Below are 21,238 nucleotides of genomic sequence, written 5' to 3' on the forward strand. Positions count from 1 at the left end.
ATGCATTTATGATCACCGTAATCTCACAGGAGGGAAAATGATTGCTAAAATGTCCTACTGTGCTCGGAAATTAGGCATTATAGAAAAGTTAAAAGCTTCTGTTAAATGTCAGGCACAACTACATTCCATGGTGAAAAAAAAAAAGATACAAGAAATGGTCAAACAAACTTCTATTTTCTCTTTTAAGTGCTTTTATATTGTAGTTCTAGTCAGTAATTTTGTTCTCTATTTTTCATCCTGTGTTCTAATGTAATTGCTCTTCTCGAAAAATCAAACAGATGGCAATTATAATCATTGTGCTTAGTTCCATCATTTACCGCTAAGTTTCCAAGACTAAACCATTCGCTTAGCATGCACATACACCAAAAGTTCCTGCAATTTTACAAGACAAACTATATTTCTGAGCTGTTTCTGCTGGATAGCGATGTGAAAACGTTTAGCAATAATAATTACAACTGTAAAGAGTTAATAACATAAAGATGCACCCCTCAACACCCTGGATGACTTGAACATAAAGAAGTGGACTGATGAAGCAAAGCCAGCACTGAAGGAATGTTTGGACGCCAACTGACTGGAGTGTCTGAAATGTCAGCTGGTAGTTTGAATGGCTTCAGGGTCGGATGGAGCGTCTCCTGAAAGTCTGCGCTGAGCAGTTGGTTCTAGTCTCCAACAGATCTTAGGACCTGTATGAGGTCCCATCTTGCTTCAAACACTCCACCATCATCCCCATCCCAAAGAAACCTGCAATATTGGACTGAACGACCAACAGGCCTTCACTCTGACAACTGTGGTCATGAAGTCCTCCTCATCCTGGCCCAATCAGTAAAAATAACAGAAGCAGCCAAAGACTAGCATTTACTTTCTCTTTTGAATTACTCTCTTACGGTCATTATTGCAAAAGTACAACCGGACGTGCAATTTAGAGACACCACAAAAAAAAATGTACACACATTTTCTGCAAGAGACATTTGCACCTCTTTAAAGTGGATAATTCCACCCCAAAATTCACACCTTCCTTTCTTTTCACACGTGTCCTCCATCCGCACTACAGTATGCACGCTATTATGTAAAATGAAAATTATGTGGAAAATTGCAACATTTAAAAGAGGCTCTTTGGTCAAGGATAATTGCTCAAAGCAGTCTTCAAGACTACAATTCACGTTATTCTTTGTGTAGCAATGTAATTCTTTATCCATAGTAACTTGGGAGAGCATTTGAGATAGCTGCATTTTACAGTAACTCACTGTAAGACAACAAGTGGACTATGGCAGAATACTTTCCTTCAAGTCAAAAATATTGGAGAGGGTGGTGTGTCATATTGTTGTTTAGAAGGTTATGCACACCACTGTTCAGAAGGAATAAAAATCCTTCCCTGTTCTGAAATTATTGAAAAGATGAAACCAAGATCAATTTATATTAGAATGATGTGGGCAGCAGATTTTGCTCTCGACTAGAATACCTTGAGTCCTGCGATTTCTTACTGCAATGCAAAACCGTATCACCCTTCATTTTTAATTCAGTGTGTGGGTTTTTAAATAAAAGACAGCAGACAGTAGTGACCTAATAAGACAATAAAATGAAACAAAATCCACCAAGAATGATCAGGAAGATTGGGTCCTGTAACATTTAGCCATTTCCCTTTAAAATAATTAAAATATATTTGTTGATTAAGAATTCATATCATGATCCTAATTGGTTACTTGATTTATTGTCACAAGTGGAACATTGAATAATAGCATATTTAATTTACTATTTACATTTAACCCAGTATTTGCACTTTATTTGCACTATAATCTATTGTCATCTTTCAATTTTATTAATTTTTTTTATTTTATTATCAAAATGGTCATTTTAATAGTACATGCAGTTTACTTAAATAAAGTGACATGTAAATTAGTAGATGGATGGATGAATGGATTGGGTGCAATACCTGTTTGGACCTCATGAGAAAATGAAGGCGCTGTCTAAAATCGAATGTCACCAATTTCTTCTTCTCTGTATTCCAGTTCCTCCTCTTCTTTTCACCGCAACAAACAGCAGCATATCTCTAGCTACGACACAAAAACTTGTATTCAGGAATGCGCTCTAATGTGAGACATATGTGTTTGATTTGGTTAAACTTGCAATTATATGAGTTTCCCTGGTGGCACGTTGTAAGGTGTTTGGTTGATTAGCGAAACTTTTGATACTCGTGTCGTACTCGTAACAACTTACCAAGTTGGCAGCTTTGCAGAAGATGACAACAGCAAGGTAAGTCAGCGCTGTACCTGCTTTACCTGCATTGTTGTTCAGCGGTACTTATAAATGAGTTAGTCGTTCGTGCTCAGCCGCTTCTGTCTCACGGTGAGGGCAAAGTATTAATGACGCACAGGCAAGACAAGTTGTGTTGAATAATATAATTTTCCGGCTGTATTATATTTGTTAAGTATATGTATATTATTGAGAAGATAATTAAACGTTAAATCAACCAATATTATTTCCTTCACCTCTTATATTGTCCTATAGCTCTAAAGACTAAAACCTTCGCTTAATTAGAAATACCTATCAACAAAACATCCTCATTATACGTTATATATAACATTATATGATGTGTGATGTATGCAGGGGCATATAGCGTGATGGGTTGTCGATTTAATAGGCTATTTGTTGGTCCTCATCTCATGTATTTGAAATGCTGAAGGAATTCATTATTATGGGGAAATGAAATGGTTATTATTGCAGAACTTTACCTGTGAATATTATTGTATGTTGCTGTCCTTCCTGTATTTTTTGCTTAAAAGGATTTCATGGGTGCTTACCTGGTTTATTAAATTATATACAATTGCCTTTTTTGTTTTTAACAAAATCATTAATCTTGTACGTTTTTTGTTGGTGCTATGTGTTTGTGTGCGTGATGTTGGTGTTATTTACTGGCAAAACGTGCCTCATCCCTGAAAAGGTGTTCCTGATGTGGATAAACTAGGTATAATATAGATTGATAGTTTTATTATTATTATTATTTTTTTTGGTGGTAAAGCTCCGCAAAAAAAACATACATTTCCCCAAATAATGTATTTGTTTATACTTTCTTCTTACAAATTCTTTAGCAATCACTTTTACGTAAAATTTATCAGTTCTGTCGTTGTGCATGTGAAAAATTAAGAATTATTGTACCATTTTCGAGTCATTATGCTTCTTAGATATGAAAATGGTGTCAGCCATAGGTGACAATTGATCAGGCTGATTTGCTCTTATCTTGTGAATTATCTAGTAAATCAAACTTAGCTAAATATTGTTCTTAGATTTGCTCCTGCAGCTTGTATTATTTATAAGTATGTTGGGCAAGGTTGGTGTGCATACAATTTATTTCATGGAACTATCACTGTGGATGCTATGTTAAACAATGATTTATTAAATTAGATATAAACAAATTTCCATTGATTTCATATTTTTTTTAAAGCCATTTTCAATGCAAGTAAGGTGTTTTTCGTCCTGCAACTTTTGCACAATTCACGGACATCCATTTGTCTAATTTCGCGATAAGATGGAAAAAGGAAAATGTCTTTGATCACTGAAGTGGATAATTTCACATGCTTCCTTCTATTCAGGTCTTCAATGCATGAGGTTAAAACATTAACGCTACATTCTTCAGTTAAAGATAATTAATTGCGCATGGACCATTAACATTTTTTTTTTTTATTCCATTGTTCTGTGAGCGTTTTTCCACTTATTAGACAATTCAGAACCATCTTTACAGGAAAATGGCACTTTGCAGAAATCTATGTGCCAAGAATTGCTACACGATTATGAACATGAAAATGACCACCTTTTGAGTACTATGCACTGTGCACTGGACATGGGAAAGGTGGGATAAGTACATGAAGTAGTTTTTTTTTTTTTTTTTATGTTCTATCAATCATGTGTAAATATAAAATAATGTATAGTATCTGAGCATATACTTTGGTTGTCTAAAGTTGAGCCTTACCTCTTCCATTTGAGTTTGGAGCCAAGTATTGTTCCAAATGCCCTTGGCTTGCTGTTGGAATCTTCCCCTTTTATTCCTGCTTGGGACAGAAAAGATGCACTTCTGTTTTTGCAGTGTCAGGTGACTGACTTTGCGAAGCCCCACTGGACATCTGTTGCCACTATGTCGATCTAGATCAGGGATGGGCAATTTAAATGCTGGAGGGGGCCAAAAACCTTCATCAGTATACTGGGGGCCAATAGGACATGCACTTCCTAACTTGATGTATGACAAAAATGCTATTTTAGATATAAACAAAATACGAGCATACGTATGAAATATGTGCACTTCATATATTTCTTTTTTTTTTTGTATTATACATTTGTGAATGTGTCAAAGATATACTATCCTAACCCAGGGGTCTGCAGCCTGTAGCTTTGGAGCCACATGTGGCTCTTTAGTACCTCTCCTGTTGGCTCCCTGTGTATCTCTTAAAAAACAAAAAAAACAAAAAAACAGTTTTGTAATTGTGGCATGTAAAAATTGAAATTGTAATTAAATTTCGATTAATTGCACAGCCCTACCTTGCATCTTCGCTGAAAGTCAGCACACATGGCTGCAACCCTACAGTAGTGTGGATAAGGGGCACAGAGAATTGATGCATGGATATTTGCTAATCACAAAATCATCTCCTCGTCTACGGCTTGACTCATATTACTACTACCACTACATAATGTCCAATAAGTTCTCACATGGATTCACATCTACAGTATATTAGGAACACCAGGGCTAATGACATTAATGGCTTCATCTTACAGATATTGCAATGACTCTGGTACCCAATGTAAAATGTGCTATTACTACTTTGAGCAGTGGTTAATGATTAGAGCCTGAAATGTGCTCAGAGGTAACTGTTCCACTTAATCATGGTCTGTGATTCACTTTTTCAGTTGTGGTCTAAAAGCGGCCGGTATGTGATAACATCCCTTTTTTTTCCATCCCTAGTTTCCTAAACAAATAGGTAGTTGGGCAATTATGTAGTTGTCAGCGTCTCTGGCTGTCCACAACGTCTACCTAAGCAGCACTTTGAGTCGATACTCGTGAGTGATGGATGGAGACATGCCCACTCTTAAGCCCAGGAGGATCCAGAATCAAAATGTGGTGCATCGTCTTGAAAAGCGCAGGATCTGTTCGGGCCGGCCTGGTGCTCACTGGTACAGAGTACGCTGCTTCCACCAGAACCTGTTTCCCAACTTTACGGTGGTCAATGTGGAAAAGCCTCCTTGCTTCCTGAGGAAGTTCTCACCTGATGGACGCTGCTTCATCGCCTTCTCATCTGACCAGACGTCTCTAGAGGTAAAATTACATTTAAAATTACAGTAGAAGATAAATATGTATTTTTATATACCACAGGAAAGAAATTAGAAATGCTGATATTTGGCAAGTCTGGACTTTGACTCAGTCACTCTAAAACTTTCCTTTTTAAGCCATTCAGAAGTCAACTTGCTGGTGTTTTCGTTGTTGTGATGCAGAACCTGAATATGCTTCAGCTTGAGACCACAAACTGACAATTTCCCGGTTAAGAGCAAAATTCATGGTTGCATCAATTATGACAAGTCATCCAGGTCCTGAAGCAGCAAAGCAGCTACTTTTTGTAGGCCGGCCAATCCTAGGAAAATTAACAAAAACAGTTGTGGATAATGGCTCTCACCGTGGTTTGCTGCTCGGACTAAAGCTTTAGATATTGCTTTGTGACCATTTCTAGACGGATGTCAGTTACTTTAGTTCTCATCTGTTCTTGAATTTCGTTGGATCATTTGACATTTCCATTGCAGCATTTTGAGATCTTTTGGTCAACTTTTTATTTTTTTTTATTTTTTTTATTAAACTGGTCTGGAGATAATTAGGCCTGTGTGTGGTCAGTGAAATGAACTTGGCTTTCGAAAACTGCACGTTTACTTGGATATTATTTTATATTTTCATGTGTTAAAGGCGGGGTTTTCCGTTTTCACTGAGGAAAATGCACTATATAAATATAGGATGTATACCCATGAACTCCTTCTCATTCTACACTCTGGGCTTCTGTTAATGTGTGGTAGTGATTATTTCCTAACCCCGTGCCTGTATTTTGCCATTTTGTGTTTGTTTTGTCAACAGCGGGACGTTTCTGTGGACAGACAGTTGTTTACTCCTCCAACCAATCGCAGAGTGGGGGAGTGGGGTTGGGGGCTGTCACTCACTGTCGCCAGACGGGGCCGGGCGAATTTGTTGGCTGCATGACGTCACTCCCGCCACAACTTGACAGCACGCACGGATTTTTTTTTTTTTTTCACTCACTCAAGCTTGTGTGAGTGAGTGGGAAAAAAAAAGTATTTATATAGTGCATTTTCCATATATTCATTCATTTTTCATTTAATCTTAAACAATAAAGTTAGGACAGAACAAATGCTTTTTCATGGAAGCCTAAAAGGGGAATGGTTTTGACATGATCTATCTATGTCTTACATCATAAAAACTTGGCAGTTTACTTATTATTTTCATATCAACTGTGCTGTATAGTGCCTGACAAATGTGAGCTGTTCAGAAGCTATCAACAATTTTTCAACAAAGGGCCCTTCATTTATCCATTGATCACTTATACAGCATTTCCCTTCCAGATTTATGAATACCAAGGCTGCCAAGCTGCCCAGGACCTGCTGAGAGGCCAGGAGGGTGAGACTCTTCTAACGGCCAATGATCAGCGCTCGCTCAACATCCGAGGCCGCCTATTTGAACGTTTTTTCTCCTTGCTCCACGTCACTAATGTGGCCTCGAATGGAGAACACCTCAACCGCGAGTGTAGCCTCTTCACCGACGATTGCCGCTATGTCATTGTTGGCTCAGCTGTGTATGTCCCTGAGGAGCCACAACCATATTTCTTTGAGGTACAGCATCAAAATGGCAACTTGATTAAATAAATGACTTGCTACAGTGTTTTGTTTTCTGACATATGCTGTGATCTACAAACAGGTTTATCGCAACAACGAATCTGTGACTCCTAACCCTCGATCACCTTTAGAGGACTATTCCCTCCACATCATCGATCTCCATACGGGCAAACTGTGTGACACCAGGTCCTTTAAATTTGACAAGATCATCCTGTCCCACAATCAGGGCCTCTACCTCTACAGAAACATCCTGGCTGTGCTGTCAGTGCAGCAGCAGACCATACACGTCTTTCAGGTGGTCTGATTTTTTTTTCTGGCTTGATGCACCTGGTGTGGCAAATTACTCTATTGCGAGTGCAATTAGGTAATAGGAAACGATCTGGGAGAATCTTCTAGTCATCGCCTCTTCTTCGCAGGTAACTCCAGAGGGAACGTTTCTGGATGTCAGGACCATAGGGCGGTTCTGTTATGAGGATGACCTCCTGACTCTTTCGGCTGTTTACACAGAGGCTCAGGCTGAGAGCCAGCCAGGCTTCCCACGTCTCTACACAGACAAAACTATAAACTCTCTCAAGCACAGACTGCTGGTCTACCTGTGGAGAAGGGCTGAACAGGACGGCAGTGCTACTGCTAAGAGAAGGTACACAGTCCAAGTTTTTGGCTTATTTTGCACCTGTATTGCGTTCTTTTCAGACCTTACATCAGTCCCAATTTTCAGCAGATTTTCGCTCAAATTCGGGTTTTGTGTCATTTGTTAGGCAATTACACGGGTTTGTTTTCTGGGTTTCAGTACCAACATTTTTAAATAAACACTTTAAAGCTGATTCAAGCTAATTGTTTAATTTCAGTAGGAACCATACTGATCTTAAACCATATCTGATTTAAGATGCAGTGGGACTACTTGGTTTGTCTTTTCCATAACATAGGTGAACCTCCGATTTGTTTGTATTTTGAAAACCATAGAAAATAAAACATTTATTTAATCCGTTCCAGGATCTGACTGTTCCCATCTATACATGAAATTGGATACAATACCAGAAATATATGACCAATATAAAACTGATATACAGAAAGTAAAACCACCAATTTAAAAAATAGTGAAAAAGAAAACACGGAAAAATACATAAAAATGAAAATCAACATCTCAAGCTGATATAAAAGTGTTTTGTTTGTTTGTTTGTTTGTTTGTTTGTGCCAGTTAAAAGCCGTGCAGCAGCATTCTGAACTAGTTGCAATGGAACAAGTGATGGATGTCAGAGCCTAATAAAGTCCATTGCAGTAGTTGAAAGAAATCTTAATAAAAGTATGACTTGGAATTTCAAAGTAATGCAGAGAGTGGACTGCTTTAGCTTTGCCAACTTGCCATAGTTAAAAAATGCTTGACCTGACAATTGAACTAATCTTAGTATCAAGTTATCGTTTAGCATTTAGTCTCGATCCCAGATTAGTTAACCTTTGGTTCAAGTATTGCGTCATCTAGGTTGGAATATCACCTCAGTTTGCATTTTGGATGTAATTTGCACATCATTTGCATAAAACTGAAATGTCATAAACTATTAGTTAAAAAGTCTTGCTTTAAAACATTTCAAGTTGTATATGCTAACCACCTTATTTATATAATAGAAATACAAGTATGTACAAAAAAACACACATTTTAACTGTTGTAAATTTGTATTGTGGATGCGCTTCATCTATCCTAAGTTTCAACATGGTTAATAACAACTGTTAATAGTAAAACGTTAAAATAATGAAAAACTGTAGCTGAACTTTTGAATTTTTTTAAATGTGTGTCCATTTCACATAACTTCCTGTCTGTGGCATCTGGTTAATAGAGGGCACTAGAGTGGCACCCCGCCACTCTGTTGAGTCACCTTGAATAAGACAAACATTGAATCACGAAACTGAAAATATTATACAAATTTTTAGATGAGCAGGATTAGTGGTCCATTGTTTTTAATGACTAAAGTTGTTTGATTTTGTGATGAACTTCCATTCTGGGGCATGCAAATATTTACCCACTGCGGGGGTGCAACATTCCAGTGCCCCAAAGTTGGCCATTAGCAACAACCGGATGCGACATCGGTTTTGTTGTTTTAGAGCTGTCTAATGTAAACAACTCTCAGCTGAGACCTTTGGTCGTTGAGATGATTGGAAAATGAAGGCGATATTAAGTTGTTCAGTGAAGTCATTTAAGCTAATACCTTTTGAGAGAACGTACTGTACCAGCAGATTAGTAGAACCTTGAGGTGAAAGAGTTAGACAGCACTCCATTGATAGACTAAGATAACGTTTTATTTTTGCTTAGCTGCCTCCTTTTTCAAATGTCAAGATTGGACCCAGCATGGATTACGACAGGTATGACTCATTTCTATAATAATACAGATGATATAAATAGCTTTTCCGGCGCGGTGGTCGACTGGCGACTGCTTAACACATCTGCTTCTCACAGTTAAGAAGTTCGTCTCCAGACTGCGTCCGTCCTGTGTAGATTTTGCGTGTTCCCTCCTTGCGATTGGTTGGCAACCAGGCTAGGGTGTGCCACGTCTCTCGCCCAAAGTCAGCTGGGATAGCCTCTTTGAAGATTAGCAGTATCGATAATAGACAGATGCTGATGGACATACCTTTGTATAGCTGGCAATTTATGTATTTATTTTTTTCATCAAGTTGCAGCATACCGCGGGCCCGCCTCCCAGCTTTTGGTGAATATATTACAAAAATGTAGCTCATGTTTAAAAATAAGAAAAATAAAAAATGGTCCTGATCTGGCGAGCAGGAGAGCAACAAACAATAACATGTTTACCCTACAGTATACTAAGTCCATTAACATAACCTGGTAGATATAATTGGTTGCTAGCTAAGTCTACAACTGCTTGGCTATATTGATTTGGTTTACTGTTACAGACATACATTATGGCTATGACTGTGGTTTTAGGTTGAAGTTTACATGCTTCAATGCTTGTCTCTGAATAAATAATCATCATCCATCCATGCATCCAACCAACCATCTTCCGAACCACAAAATAGCATTGAGACGAGAGAAACATTTCCAAATTCATTATTTCAATCTGAGTTGAACACCCAATTTATTTTGTTTGAACTTACCCATTTTTCAACCCCGAGCATTAGTATTTTAACATGAGACTTGACAGTAGTTTTGGTGGCAAGGTGTGTCCTTTTTCTGGAGTGATTGATTATTCACTACAATTGAAAAACAACGAAAATACTTGAAAGTCTTGGTTTCAGGTTTTGTTTTTTGAATGTGAAGACTACATTTATAACCAGGTAGTGGTGTAACCAACGTGAAAAGCTTGTGAGGAGATAAACAGACAATTGGGACATTGAGAAAATTCTAATTTAATTGGCACCAGCACAATGGATTTAAAATGCTTTAACTGCTTTAACTGCAGACTTTTAGCTCTAATTTGAGGGTGTTTTTATCCAAATCATGTGAATGGTGCAGGAATTACGACAGTTTGCATCTAGCATTGACTACAATCTATGATTTAATTCAGATCTACTAATTTCCAATGTATTCCTGACTGATATTTACAGTTATACTTTTTCTTGCATTTATTTCTGCTCTTTTCATAAAATCTTTTGAACGTTCCTGTTAGATTTTTCCAGTTTTTCGATCAGCTGAGGAGACTGAGGATGTGGAAGATGCAGCTGCTGGATGAGCATCATCTCTTTATTAAATACACGAGTGAAGATGTGGTTACGCTCAGGGTCACAGACCCTTCACAGGTACACACGTGTGCATACACACACGCTGCGCTCTTTGTTGGGTTTTTCCTATTGCCTCATGTCTTTTGTTGTCTGTGCTGTATGAAAAGGATTCCATTTTCCTCGTCTCCAAGAACTATCTCGCGAACAGACTTGGTTCAGTCCCATGACTCATTCAGGATATCAACAGAAGAATCTAATTACACTCCTGTTTCTATACATTTTGTCATTCTTTCAAAAACATTCACAAGAATGTTATATAAATATATTGCAACGTCTTGGCATTCCTGACTACAGCATCGCTTTTTCTTTCCCACTCCGGAGTATTACAGTAAATATTTCCCATTTTCTTCTGTCTTGATTCCCTCTTCATTCTGCGGCAGCCATCTTTCTTTGTCGTGTACAACATGGTGTCGACGCAGGTGCTGGCCGTCTTTGAGAACACCTCCGACCAGCTCCTGGAGCTGTTTGAGAATTTCTGCGACCTGTTCCGAAACGCCACGCTGCACAGCCACGCTGTGCAGTTCCCCTGTTCCGCTTCCTCCAATAACTACGCTCGGCAAGTCCAAAGAAGGTACAATGAAGGGAAACCGCTTTGCTGAACTTTGACTGCTGAGTTTGGAGTCTCATTGTTTCGCATTTGTGTCTGGGACTCAGATTCAAAGACACCATCGTGAATGCCAAATATGGTGGCCACACGGAGGCCGTGCGCCGGCTGCTGGGTCAGCTGCCAATTAGTGCGCAGTCATACAGCAGTAGCCCTTACCTAGACTTGTCACTCTTCAGCTATGATGACAAGTGGGTGTCGGTGATGGAGAGGCCCAAGACCTGTGGAGACCACCCAATCAGGTAGAGATCACATTGGAGTCACATATTACTCAAAGTTACAAATGTTTTGAGTTACAAATCATCGTACGGTCATTTTATGCACTCTGAATACTGAGCAAAAATGTATGTTAAAAAAAAAAAAAAATTATGAGCTATATGTTTTGATTGTGGCCAGCTGATTAATTAGTCCGACATTACAATTTTTTATTTTATTTTTTTTTACTTTACAAAATCATCTTGCAGGTCGGATTAAACCCCTTTGCGGGCCTCATCCGGCCCGCGGGCCGTATGTTTGACACCCCTGCTCTAAGGCTTAACTTAACTTTACCCTTAACTTTCCGAGGGCCCACCGGTGGGCCCTGCGGCCATCATGGAAAAAGACGGGCTATGCACGTCGCAAGCTGGGTACTTGCCCGGACATGTTATACATCATTTGAACACTGAGCTTCTTGAGATTTGAATGGTTCCCAACTTGTTAAGGTACAATCATATCTGTAGGCTCAGTGAGCATTTAAGCCAGACAATCGTAGATTAAAAAAAACAAAAAAAACAAACAAAAACAAGTGCAGCTCACCCTTTCTGGTCTCTTCCATTCCCAACATGTGCAACTCCATCCAAACTGGTTCTCAAACATCCAAAATGGTCCAGTCAAAGTATTCCAGGAAATGTTTTCTTCCACACTGGCACTTTAATCCATAAAGCTAAAAATGGCTGCTGCAAGGTGCATCCAAGTTCCAAAATGCGCACATCGACCCGGGCTGACTTGCAGCTCAAGATTGGCTCGAGGTATTAGCCTCGTTGCATTCGGTACAAAGCACATGAGGCTTGGCTTCTAAATGAGACATTGTTTTGTCCAATAGTTTTATCGGTGACAATATCCACACAACGCAATGGCCGTCTTTGTGCGTCAAAAGGTCCTACTTCCATCCCTCTGCCGTAACTTGCGCCAGTAATAGCGAAACAGATCCTCAAAACATCGACATGCTGGTTTCCAGGGTAACTCATTTTTTGAAGTCAAACACCCTACGCGTAAACCCCCCAATGTAATAAAGCCACGTTTTTGGTTGCTGCAACCTGCCAAATACGCACAAGATTCACACATTATTATGCTTGTTTGAGTTAGCATTCATGACTAGCACTCTACAACCAAACTAGAAGGAATCACGCGGGGAGTGATTGTCACCTGGGGACCAATCGCCCAGTCTTACTTTGTCTGTCATATCCAATGATATTGTGAGTAAAACATCCTCCCTCGTATGATGCAGGAACCAGTCACAGCAATTTCATGTATGAAATTGCAAGTAAGCAATTTCATGTAAAATGTATTACTGCTAAATTTTGATGGGGACATGTCTGCTACTTTGCGATTGAAAGTCCCCCAGTACAGACTTTCCAAGTAAGGCCAGTCATAAATTGTGCTTTAAAAAATTAGTGGCATTAAAGGAACTTTAAATTAATAAAAAAAATAATGCACTAATTTCCCCACCCCTATTTTATACAATACATTGTTGTACAGGCCTATTTTCTTTAACCAAAAAAAAAAAAAAAAAAAAAGTTTTTTGGTTGGGGCTGAAACAGATTAAAGTATTTCCATTAATTTCAATAGGGAAAGTTGATTTGAAATATGAAATATGTTTACATGTCATACATCAAGGTACCATTGTACTGCAAAGACTTAAGAGTAATTTAGATAAATACTGCAACGGTGGTCAAATGATCTTCAAATGCATCACAAACGTTTGTTTTTGTCGCACACATTAGGTTCTATGCACGTGACTCTGGGCTGCTAAAGTTTAAGATCCAGGCGGGGCTGCTGGGACGGCCGGTCAACCACGCTGTGCGGCGCTTGGTCGCTTTCACCTTCCACCCTTTCGAACCCTTTGCCATTTCTGTCCAGCGCACTAATGCGGAGTATGTGGTCAACTTCCACATGAGGCATGTTTATGCCTGAGAATGGAGACTCATTTTAAACATCCATTTTAAGTATTAATGCATCTATGTTAGGGTAACAGCTGCATTTTTTTTTTCTCTGTAGTCTGCGCTCAAATTTGCCTCCTCCTCCAAGCCAAGAGAGACTTTAAAGATGGAGATGGAATTATGCAGCGAGTACTTGGGAGCATTAGTTAGCTCCTGTGTTTGTTTACTCGGAATTGTACATCAAATTGTACCGCAGCCAACTGTCATTTTCTTATGTGGGGAAAATACATTTTAAACTATCTTTTTTTAGTTTTATTTTTTTACTTGGTTTGATTTAACATTACTGTATTTGTAAATATTTTATATGAATAAAATTCACTTTTCTTTTCTTTTTTTACATTGTATCTGTCTTTTTCTTATGTAAACCGAAAAGGAGCGTTATTCAACGTGACAGAAAAAATAGTAGGCAGAATTGAGAGAGCCGACCGATTCTTGTAATTGCTGACATTTGGACTAATCTCTCCGTGCAGTTCAGTGTTGTAAAGGGTGTATTTTTTTTGTGTGTGCTTGTATGCAGCCGACAATTATATTGGGAAAGCTTTTGTGAAAGACGGCAGGTCTTTTGGTTTAAAACTCTTAAAACTCTTTTTTTTTTTTTTCTATCATTGACTTTCTATTGTTAAATGTGCGTGCTGAGAGCAACTGGCGTATTTTTTGCCATGATGAATGACAAATGTTCTGTACTGTGTGAGCACCGTTTATTCTCCTTGCAGTCAATTGTACAGGATTTTAATGAGATTCATATATTTTCACAGCAGTAGCACTGGCATATGAAGTGACAAAAAGGTTACCGGAGTGGTGTCACAAAGTATATATTAAGCCTTCTCTGGCATGTCTTCATGCACTGGATAAATCCTCTGCAGCTTTTTCATCACAGCCATTTTGATGTTGTCCACGTCTTTAAAGGGGAAGTCAAACTAACAATATTTGTATCCCAACTAAATATCACATCAGGAAATTATAATTTCACTGAATTGATTAAACATGTGTCCCCATTAGCTTTGAAACCTTTCAGCTTTGTATAAAACTTTTAAATACAAATATGCCTTTGAGCCATCAGCCACAAGACTTCCATTTGCTCAGTCCTGAGAGCACAGTGTAAAATGCGGTGGCTCGTGGAACAGTAAACAGGAGCCGAGGGTTGGAAACCTGCCTCAGACTGGCTGTTCAACTTTTCTTTTTTCATTTAGAATTCATCTACAATTTCTCATTTGTAATTTACAAAAATGTATCTTTCATTATTCATTTAACATACATTTTATTTAATGCATTCAATTTAATGTTCAATGACACATTCACTCTGGCATTCGGCGAGACGTCCCTCAATGACATTTCATGACACTTCAATGATTACAGCAAGTCTCTGTAGCTGAATGGGTAGACTACTGAAGCGGACCTGTGACCAGTTAACAGGAGGCGAGGGTTTGAATCCCAACTTAGGCTGGTTGTATTTCAACTTTTCATTTATGATTCATCTACAATTGATCATTTGTCATTTTCTCGCAATTTATCTTTCATTATCATTGGATTAACATGTTATATTTATTGCTTTAAATTAAATGTTCAATGACACATTTACTACTACTAGTAGTAGTAGTAGTAGTAGTAGTAATTACTATAGTTACTAGTAATAGCCTACTTTCTATTACAACTACTACTAGTAGTAGTAGTAATTACTAGTTAATTACTTTCGAATTTTCTCATAAGTTATCCTTCAATTTACTTCATGAACATTCAGCTTAGCATTCAGCTTTCAGCATTCCCACGCAATTTCTTCAGAAATTGGACTTAGTCTAGTCTTTACAATAATAGGCTGTATTAAGAGTCTAAACACAGCAGTCTGATTGTTATTGTGTTTGTGGAGTATGAATTAAGAAGCACCCGTTTTTATACATTTCAGGGGGTTCAGCCGACAGCTAGTAGGAAAATGGCCGCCACCAGAGATAGCTAAAAACGGGTGGATAGAATACCATGTTTACTGGGGCTGTATAGAACATATTGTAAATAAATGTTTTTGGTTGACTTCACCTTTAAAACGGGTCCACTTGACAAACCCTTGAACATGGGAATGGGGGGGAGAAAAAAAAAATCACAGCCAGGTCGGGTGACTGTGGAAGTTGCTACTGGTGATGTTCTTTTTGGCCAGGAGGTCGATGCTCATGCTCAGGGCTTTGTGAGCAGGAGAACTCTCAACTCTCTGAACGAAGCAAACGTCTCAGGATTTTCTTTGTAGATTTGCTTGTTGATCGTCTGGCCCACAATGTAAATGACAGTTTCAAGTTTACACTTTATTTCGAACATTTAAAATGACAATGAAACAAAAGAGCATAATTTAACTCATTCGCTCTCAGACATTTTCACAGAAGCAATCCTGTTTTACTGAATTTTGATTGATTTTGCAAGGACCACAGAATATTGTGTTCAATTGCTATAAAAGCAAAAGAAAGATTAGTCTCTTCTTTCATCAGGTAAAAAAAAAGTGTTTCTATCTGTTTCCGTATTGCAGCAATTAGCATTAGAAGAGAGCTAAGTTTCAGCGGTTTTCACAAATTATTTAGAATTCTAAGTAATTTAGCTTTTCGTCTAGATGGCCCTGGTTGATCGCCTTTGGTCTGCTGCCACCTGCTGGCCGTTTGTGTAATAACTACCATTTGTGCAACCGTTCTTTGCAGTTGAGAGCCTGCATCAAAGCCTTCTGTATGCTCTAGTATAAAAAAACAAAAAACAAACAAAAAACGTATAAATATGTCTTTGGACAATTAAAACAAAAAACGTATTTACACGTTATTGGGAGCAAATGAGTTAACAATAGTGTCAAAAAGAAAGAAAGACATTTAAGTTATTCAACAAAGCAAGGATGAAATCTAACTGTTTTCGTTCTCCATAAATAATAATGACTTGAAAAAAACTCAGTAACAAAAGAAAAGACTGCTAATCTAGTTCCAATTTTGAGGTTTGAAATGATCTTTTTGTAAATTAAAATTAGTACAGTAGGACAGAAAATAAATACTGTTATATAAAAATAAATTTACCATCACTAAGAAATGTTGATTTTACATATTAAGCAATGGATCAAATAATTACCTCTCCTACTGTATATGATCACCGCATTGCAAAAACAACAAATGGAATTGTTAGCCTTGGAATTAAACTTGGATTATATGGCGGTCGCGCATCCTTCAAACAAATGCACTGAATATTAAGCAACGTTAAGCACTCAAAACATATTCACAAATATGCAAATGGTCTGACACACCACCACTGGGCAACCTCTGACAACACTGACATGAATGCAAAGTTGCTTATACATAACACGTGTGACATAAACGGACACAAAGGCACGTGTTCATGCAGCTGCAAGGGGTCATGGTGGTATGAGGAGCAGGTGCTGAGGGATTAAGTGTTCCTCTTGTCTATCCTCTGGTTACACACCACAGTGAACCGATGAAGTTTGTGTGCGCGAGTCTGAAAGACGGGCCAGTGGCAATTGAAGGCGACACGAAAGAAGCATTCACAGATACCATGAGACAAGTAGGCAACAAGGATGACTATTATCGCTATCTGGTCAAGATGTGAAACACAAGCTATGCTATTATTTCTGTGATTAGAGGACAGTGTTATGTCATTGTCATATTTGTTTGTGTAAACTGATGTTTGACAACATGCTGCGATAATGATCTAATTACAGAAACCACACACAGCAGGCCCACATAAAGAAGGACACATCATCTGTTGTTTAGTCCGCGGAGAAAGATTGCCGGAGAACATTTTATTGCGGACATCTTTTGTTGCGGTGCTGTTTTTCCCCCCACAATCGGACGTTAATCACGTTTGAATGGGCAGCTATCAGAATTGCAAACAAATGCATACACTAAATGAATACATCGTACAAGTGAAGCAAACCTATTTCAATTCCATCATAAGAGCGCTACTCCAAAGAAACAGACAGGTAAAGGCTGTGCTTTCACTTTCACCTTGGTTGGTTGCTATGGTCGCCTGGTAACCTAGTCTTTTCTAATTGCTGTCGTCTTGGCAACAGCACAAGCAACATAATCCAGAAAAGGCCACAATCCTCAATGTTTTCGACTTGGTCCCCCTTCTCCAAGCACATTGAGGCTCATTAAGCAGTGGTAACCTTCAAATAATTCTGACCTACTCAATTTGTTGTACAGTGGAGTGAGTTTTCATTGGACCCCATTCTCCAATAACATTTACAGTACAAAACATGGCAAAGTTTTCAATTTGCGACCTTTAACCTATACCTTTATGTTAGCTTTTTAAATGGATGCAGATTAGCATGGCGTGACCTGACATGAGGTGGTCATGGCTATTTCATGTTTGAATAGTTGCTGCAGTACACGCTCGTCTAAGAGCTTGTTAGAACGGAGCATTTCAAGCCGGCATTAATGAATATGCTGGTTGAGACACATCAATGTTCGGTGAACAGCAGATGAGGATGGGGGGGCAAGGTGTTACCTGGCCATTATTGATGCTATTTTTACATGCTTCCCCTGTCAAGGACTGAAAGGCTGAGAGAGCAACACAGCAGAGCAAGCATTTGCTCGAGATTTGTGCAAAGGTGCACAAGAGCAGTTAATGATATGGATTCAAGATAGTGACTGAAATAAAGGTCACAGCAGATTTACCAGGGTGGATTTTATAATCACCTCCCTACAAACTCACCCCCACCCATGGCACACGCACGTACACGCACACACGCCCTTTGTATATGAAGCCGACAAGTCCCTTGACGACTGAAAAGCCACAATTTTATTAGTCTATAGATAGCAGCTGTGTTTTCTTTCCTCTGATTCCTTCCTTTTTCAGATCAGCTCTTGATTGTAGTTTGATTTGTTAGAATGTGGTGCAGCTGTGAATCATAGCGACTAAAAAAAAAAAAAATTACAGGCATCTCCATATCAGCCATATAAAACCAAAATTGTATAAAAACAGTATTAACACAAAAAAAAAGTAAAGTAAATTTCTCATTTGAGTAACACTGTCAAGGAAATATTTCACAATTTTTATTTTTTTTATTTTTTATTTTTTATTTTTTTTTTTAATTGCAAAAATATTTCCAAAAGTTCATTTCCCTTTTCGCCTTCATAGCTGGTGTGTTGGCTGTGGGACATACCTGTGTCGTTTGAATCCCTGCATTGGATTGTCACGGGAGTTATTCTTTTTGTACCAACGCCGGCCCGGGACATACAAGTGCACCGAGAGGACTCGATAGCCATGGGAAATACCGAGATGTACGGCACCGGCTTCTGCTAACTGTCTCCAGTTGCATGTTGTCACTCGTTGTGCGCACGCGCGCCGTGTCGCGAGCACGGCGTTGACGGTAGGCACCCCCCCAAAAAAGGTGCGTAACGTCTTTGCATTATGTTTACAACATCCGGGGAATGAAGCGTCTCTGAGCGCTACTTTGCTAGCTCTCTGTAAACACGGAAGTAGCTTGAATAGTGATGCTACTGACGTGTAAACAAAACAAGTAGAGCACGGCGCAGAACTTTTTCTATTGTTATGAAAACCATAAAGCCTCACTCGCAACCGATTCACAGCCATGCGATATCCGGTCCACAGCTTTACAAGCAATTTATCTAAGGATTCCCGGCGGATTTTGTATCGGTTGACAAGTCTGCTACCGATACGGTCGTTTAGCTCCCCTTGACGAACGATGGTTCGGTCGAATCGGTTTTTTGTTCCACCCCTAATAGACAGCGAATCGATCGGATTCGTCGTGGCTGGACATGTGGGTAACAGGACTGACATGGAATTACCTGATTGGATGTTGACTAGACAAAGAGATTAAAGATTCCTGACATCCTATAGCTTTTGATATCACATAGCATCTTACCAGTTGAAACTAGATGCTGGTTTCATCAGTTCAAAACAGACATTTAACCTCACGGTTGTGACCCAAACATAACACTTGCATGACCCTTGTCATAACAGAAAGCTTAACCCTTGCATGACCCTAGTCATGACATAAACGTTATGAACAGAATCGGTGACAAAGGGAAACCTTGGCGGAGTACAACCCTCACTGGAAACGAATCTGACTTACTGCAAGCAATGCGGTCCAAACTCTCATACCGGTCTTAAAGGGACCGAACAGCCCGTATCAGGGGGCTCGGTACCCTGTACTCCCGAATCACCCCCCATAGGACTCCCGCAGGATACGGTCGAACGCCTTCTCCAAGTCCACAAAGCACATGTGGACTGGTTGGGCGAACTCCCATGCACCCTCGAGGACCCTGCTGAAGGTGGAGAGCTGGCCAGCTGTTCCACGGCCGGGACGAAAACTACACTGCTCCTCCTGAATCCGAGATTCGACTTCCTGATGGACCCTACTCTCCAGCACCCCTGAATACACCTTACCAGGGAGGCTGAGGAGTGTGATCGCTCTATAGTTGGAACATACCCTTTGGTCCCCCTTCTTAAAAAGGGGGACCACCACCACTATTTTTTTTGTTCCAATAGAATAAGTGAATATATTGTGGTATATCGTTATTGTGACATAAAATGGCCTATATATTCTGATAGAAACTTGGTCCAGCACTATGTCAGACCAAGGCTTTTTTTTTTTTTTTTTTTATTTTTTTTTTACACCTCGTAAGAGCTGTTTCTTCTATTTGTCCTGGAATGAGGCACGATTATAAAATATTAGAAGAGTATTTCATTCCATAATGACTTACCCAACACCACATAAAGAGTTGCTGATAGCCCCAGGATACACATGATGGGTTCACATCCTATTTAGGGCAAACAAGATGATTTTTCAGAAATGAATGATCACCCTCGAGGTCAACCTTAGTTATCATTTTGTTAAAAGTTTGGAGGTTGTGAGTATCTGAGCCAAAAATCCCATCTCTGCGACTTTTTGTTCAGACATGATTGAGGGGACAGACTCAAAGAAGCCCCTGATATGATAGATCAGATGTTTGTTTTTTCTTCTTCTCATGTGCCCCTTGTAGTTTGCAGCCATTTTGGAAGGTTTCAGTGTGTTGCCGAAATTTCAACATAACTCTCAAAAGTAAATTGAATTTAGCTGTGCCTAGTGTGTCTGGATAAATGTTGCGTATGAAGGCACTGCTTTTTCTTCCTGCAGTCCAAAACAACAAGTCCATGTCAATTGTTTACTTTTTTTCTGTTTTTTTTTTTCTTGCTTGCTTGTTTGTTTGTTTTGTTTACATTAGTTTTCTCTGGCCACTCTGGTTTTGTCCACATTCCAAAACAAATACATCACTAATTGAAGACATCAACTGACCCGTCTAGGTGTGTATATGATTTTGTTCTCTGGGTGCTCATGTGTGATTGGCTGGCATCTATTCCAGAGTGTGACCCACCTCTCACCCAGTCTGCCAGGAAAGCACTAAAGTCAAATCTTTGGGTGTCAGTGATGGCACGAACATTCAAGTCCTGACAACCATTTGTTATTTTCACCGATTACACATTGTTGCTTCCTGCAACATATAACACACTATAAATGTGTCAACATTTCATATGGTTGGTAGGGTAACACTTGTGTCTTCTGTAGTGCTGATTGAGACAAATTGTTAGCTCGGTGGGTATCTGTCATGTTTTGGTTTTGTGGGGGGTGGGATTTTGTTTTCTTTTGGTGTGTTTGGTTGTTTGTCATGTGTTCCTTGTCTCTTCCCTTGTCCCGTTATGTCAAACCACGTCCACCTGAGTGTGTCTTCCCTTCCCAGTGTATCCACCAATCAGCTTCCCTTGCCACTTGTGTCTTGCCCAGCTGTGTCTAGTCATTGTCAATTAGCCTGTGTGTATTTAGTCACCTGTTTTCCGTTCGGTTCTTGTGGAGTCATTGTGCCTGTTC

The 21,238-nt window shown here is 39.2% G+C and overlaps 1 protein-coding gene across 3 annotated transcripts; it reads left to right on the top strand.

Moving 5' to 3' along the window:
* Positions 1–1,993: 1,993 nt before the first annotated feature.
* On the top strand, positions 1,994–13,735 carry det1 (DET1 partner of COP1 E3 ubiquitin ligase). 3 transcript variants are annotated; one of them, XM_077516479.1, is made up of 9 exons: positions 1,994–4,850; positions 4,965–5,299; positions 6,601–6,867; positions 6,953–7,165; positions 7,287–7,510; positions 10,485–10,614; positions 10,977–11,167; positions 11,251–11,442; positions 13,183–13,735. In XM_077516479.1, the coding sequence occupies exons 2-9, from the start codon at positions 5,051–5,053 to the stop codon at positions 13,370–13,372; spliced, it is 1,656 nt and encodes a 551-aa protein (XP_077372605.1). In that variant the 5' UTR covers positions 1,994–4,850; positions 4,965–5,050; the 3' UTR covers positions 13,373–13,735. The 3 variants fall into 3 exon arrangements, with proteins under 3 accessions (XP_077372605.1, XP_077372603.1, XP_077372604.1); XM_077516477.1 differs by having other exon boundaries at positions 1,994–2,250; positions 4,949–5,299; XM_077516478.1 differs by having other exon boundaries at positions 1,995–2,250.
* The last annotated feature ends 7,503 nt before the right edge of the window (positions 13,736–21,238 follow it).

This window comes from Festucalex cinctus, chromosome 3, assembly GCF_051991245.1.
Source record: "Festucalex cinctus isolate MCC-2025b chromosome 3, RoL_Fcin_1.0, whole genome shotgun sequence".
NCBI lineage: Eukaryota > Metazoa > Chordata > Actinopteri > Syngnathiformes > Syngnathidae > Festucalex > Festucalex cinctus.

Excerpts from the sequence above, each read along its gene's own strand:
- det1 (XM_077516479.1), top strand. The coding sequence starts at position 5,051 with ATGGATGGAGACATGCCCACTCTTAAGCCCAGGAGGATCCAGAATCAA. Across the intron at positions 7,511-10,484 it reads AGTGCTACTGCTAAGAGAAG|ATTTTTCCAGTTTTTCGATC; the intron begins GTACACAGTCCA and ends CGTTCCTGTTAG. Across the intron at positions 10,615-10,976 it reads GGGTCACAGACCCTTCACAG|CCATCTTTCTTTGTCGTGTA; the intron begins GTACACACGTGT and ends ATTCTGCGGCAG.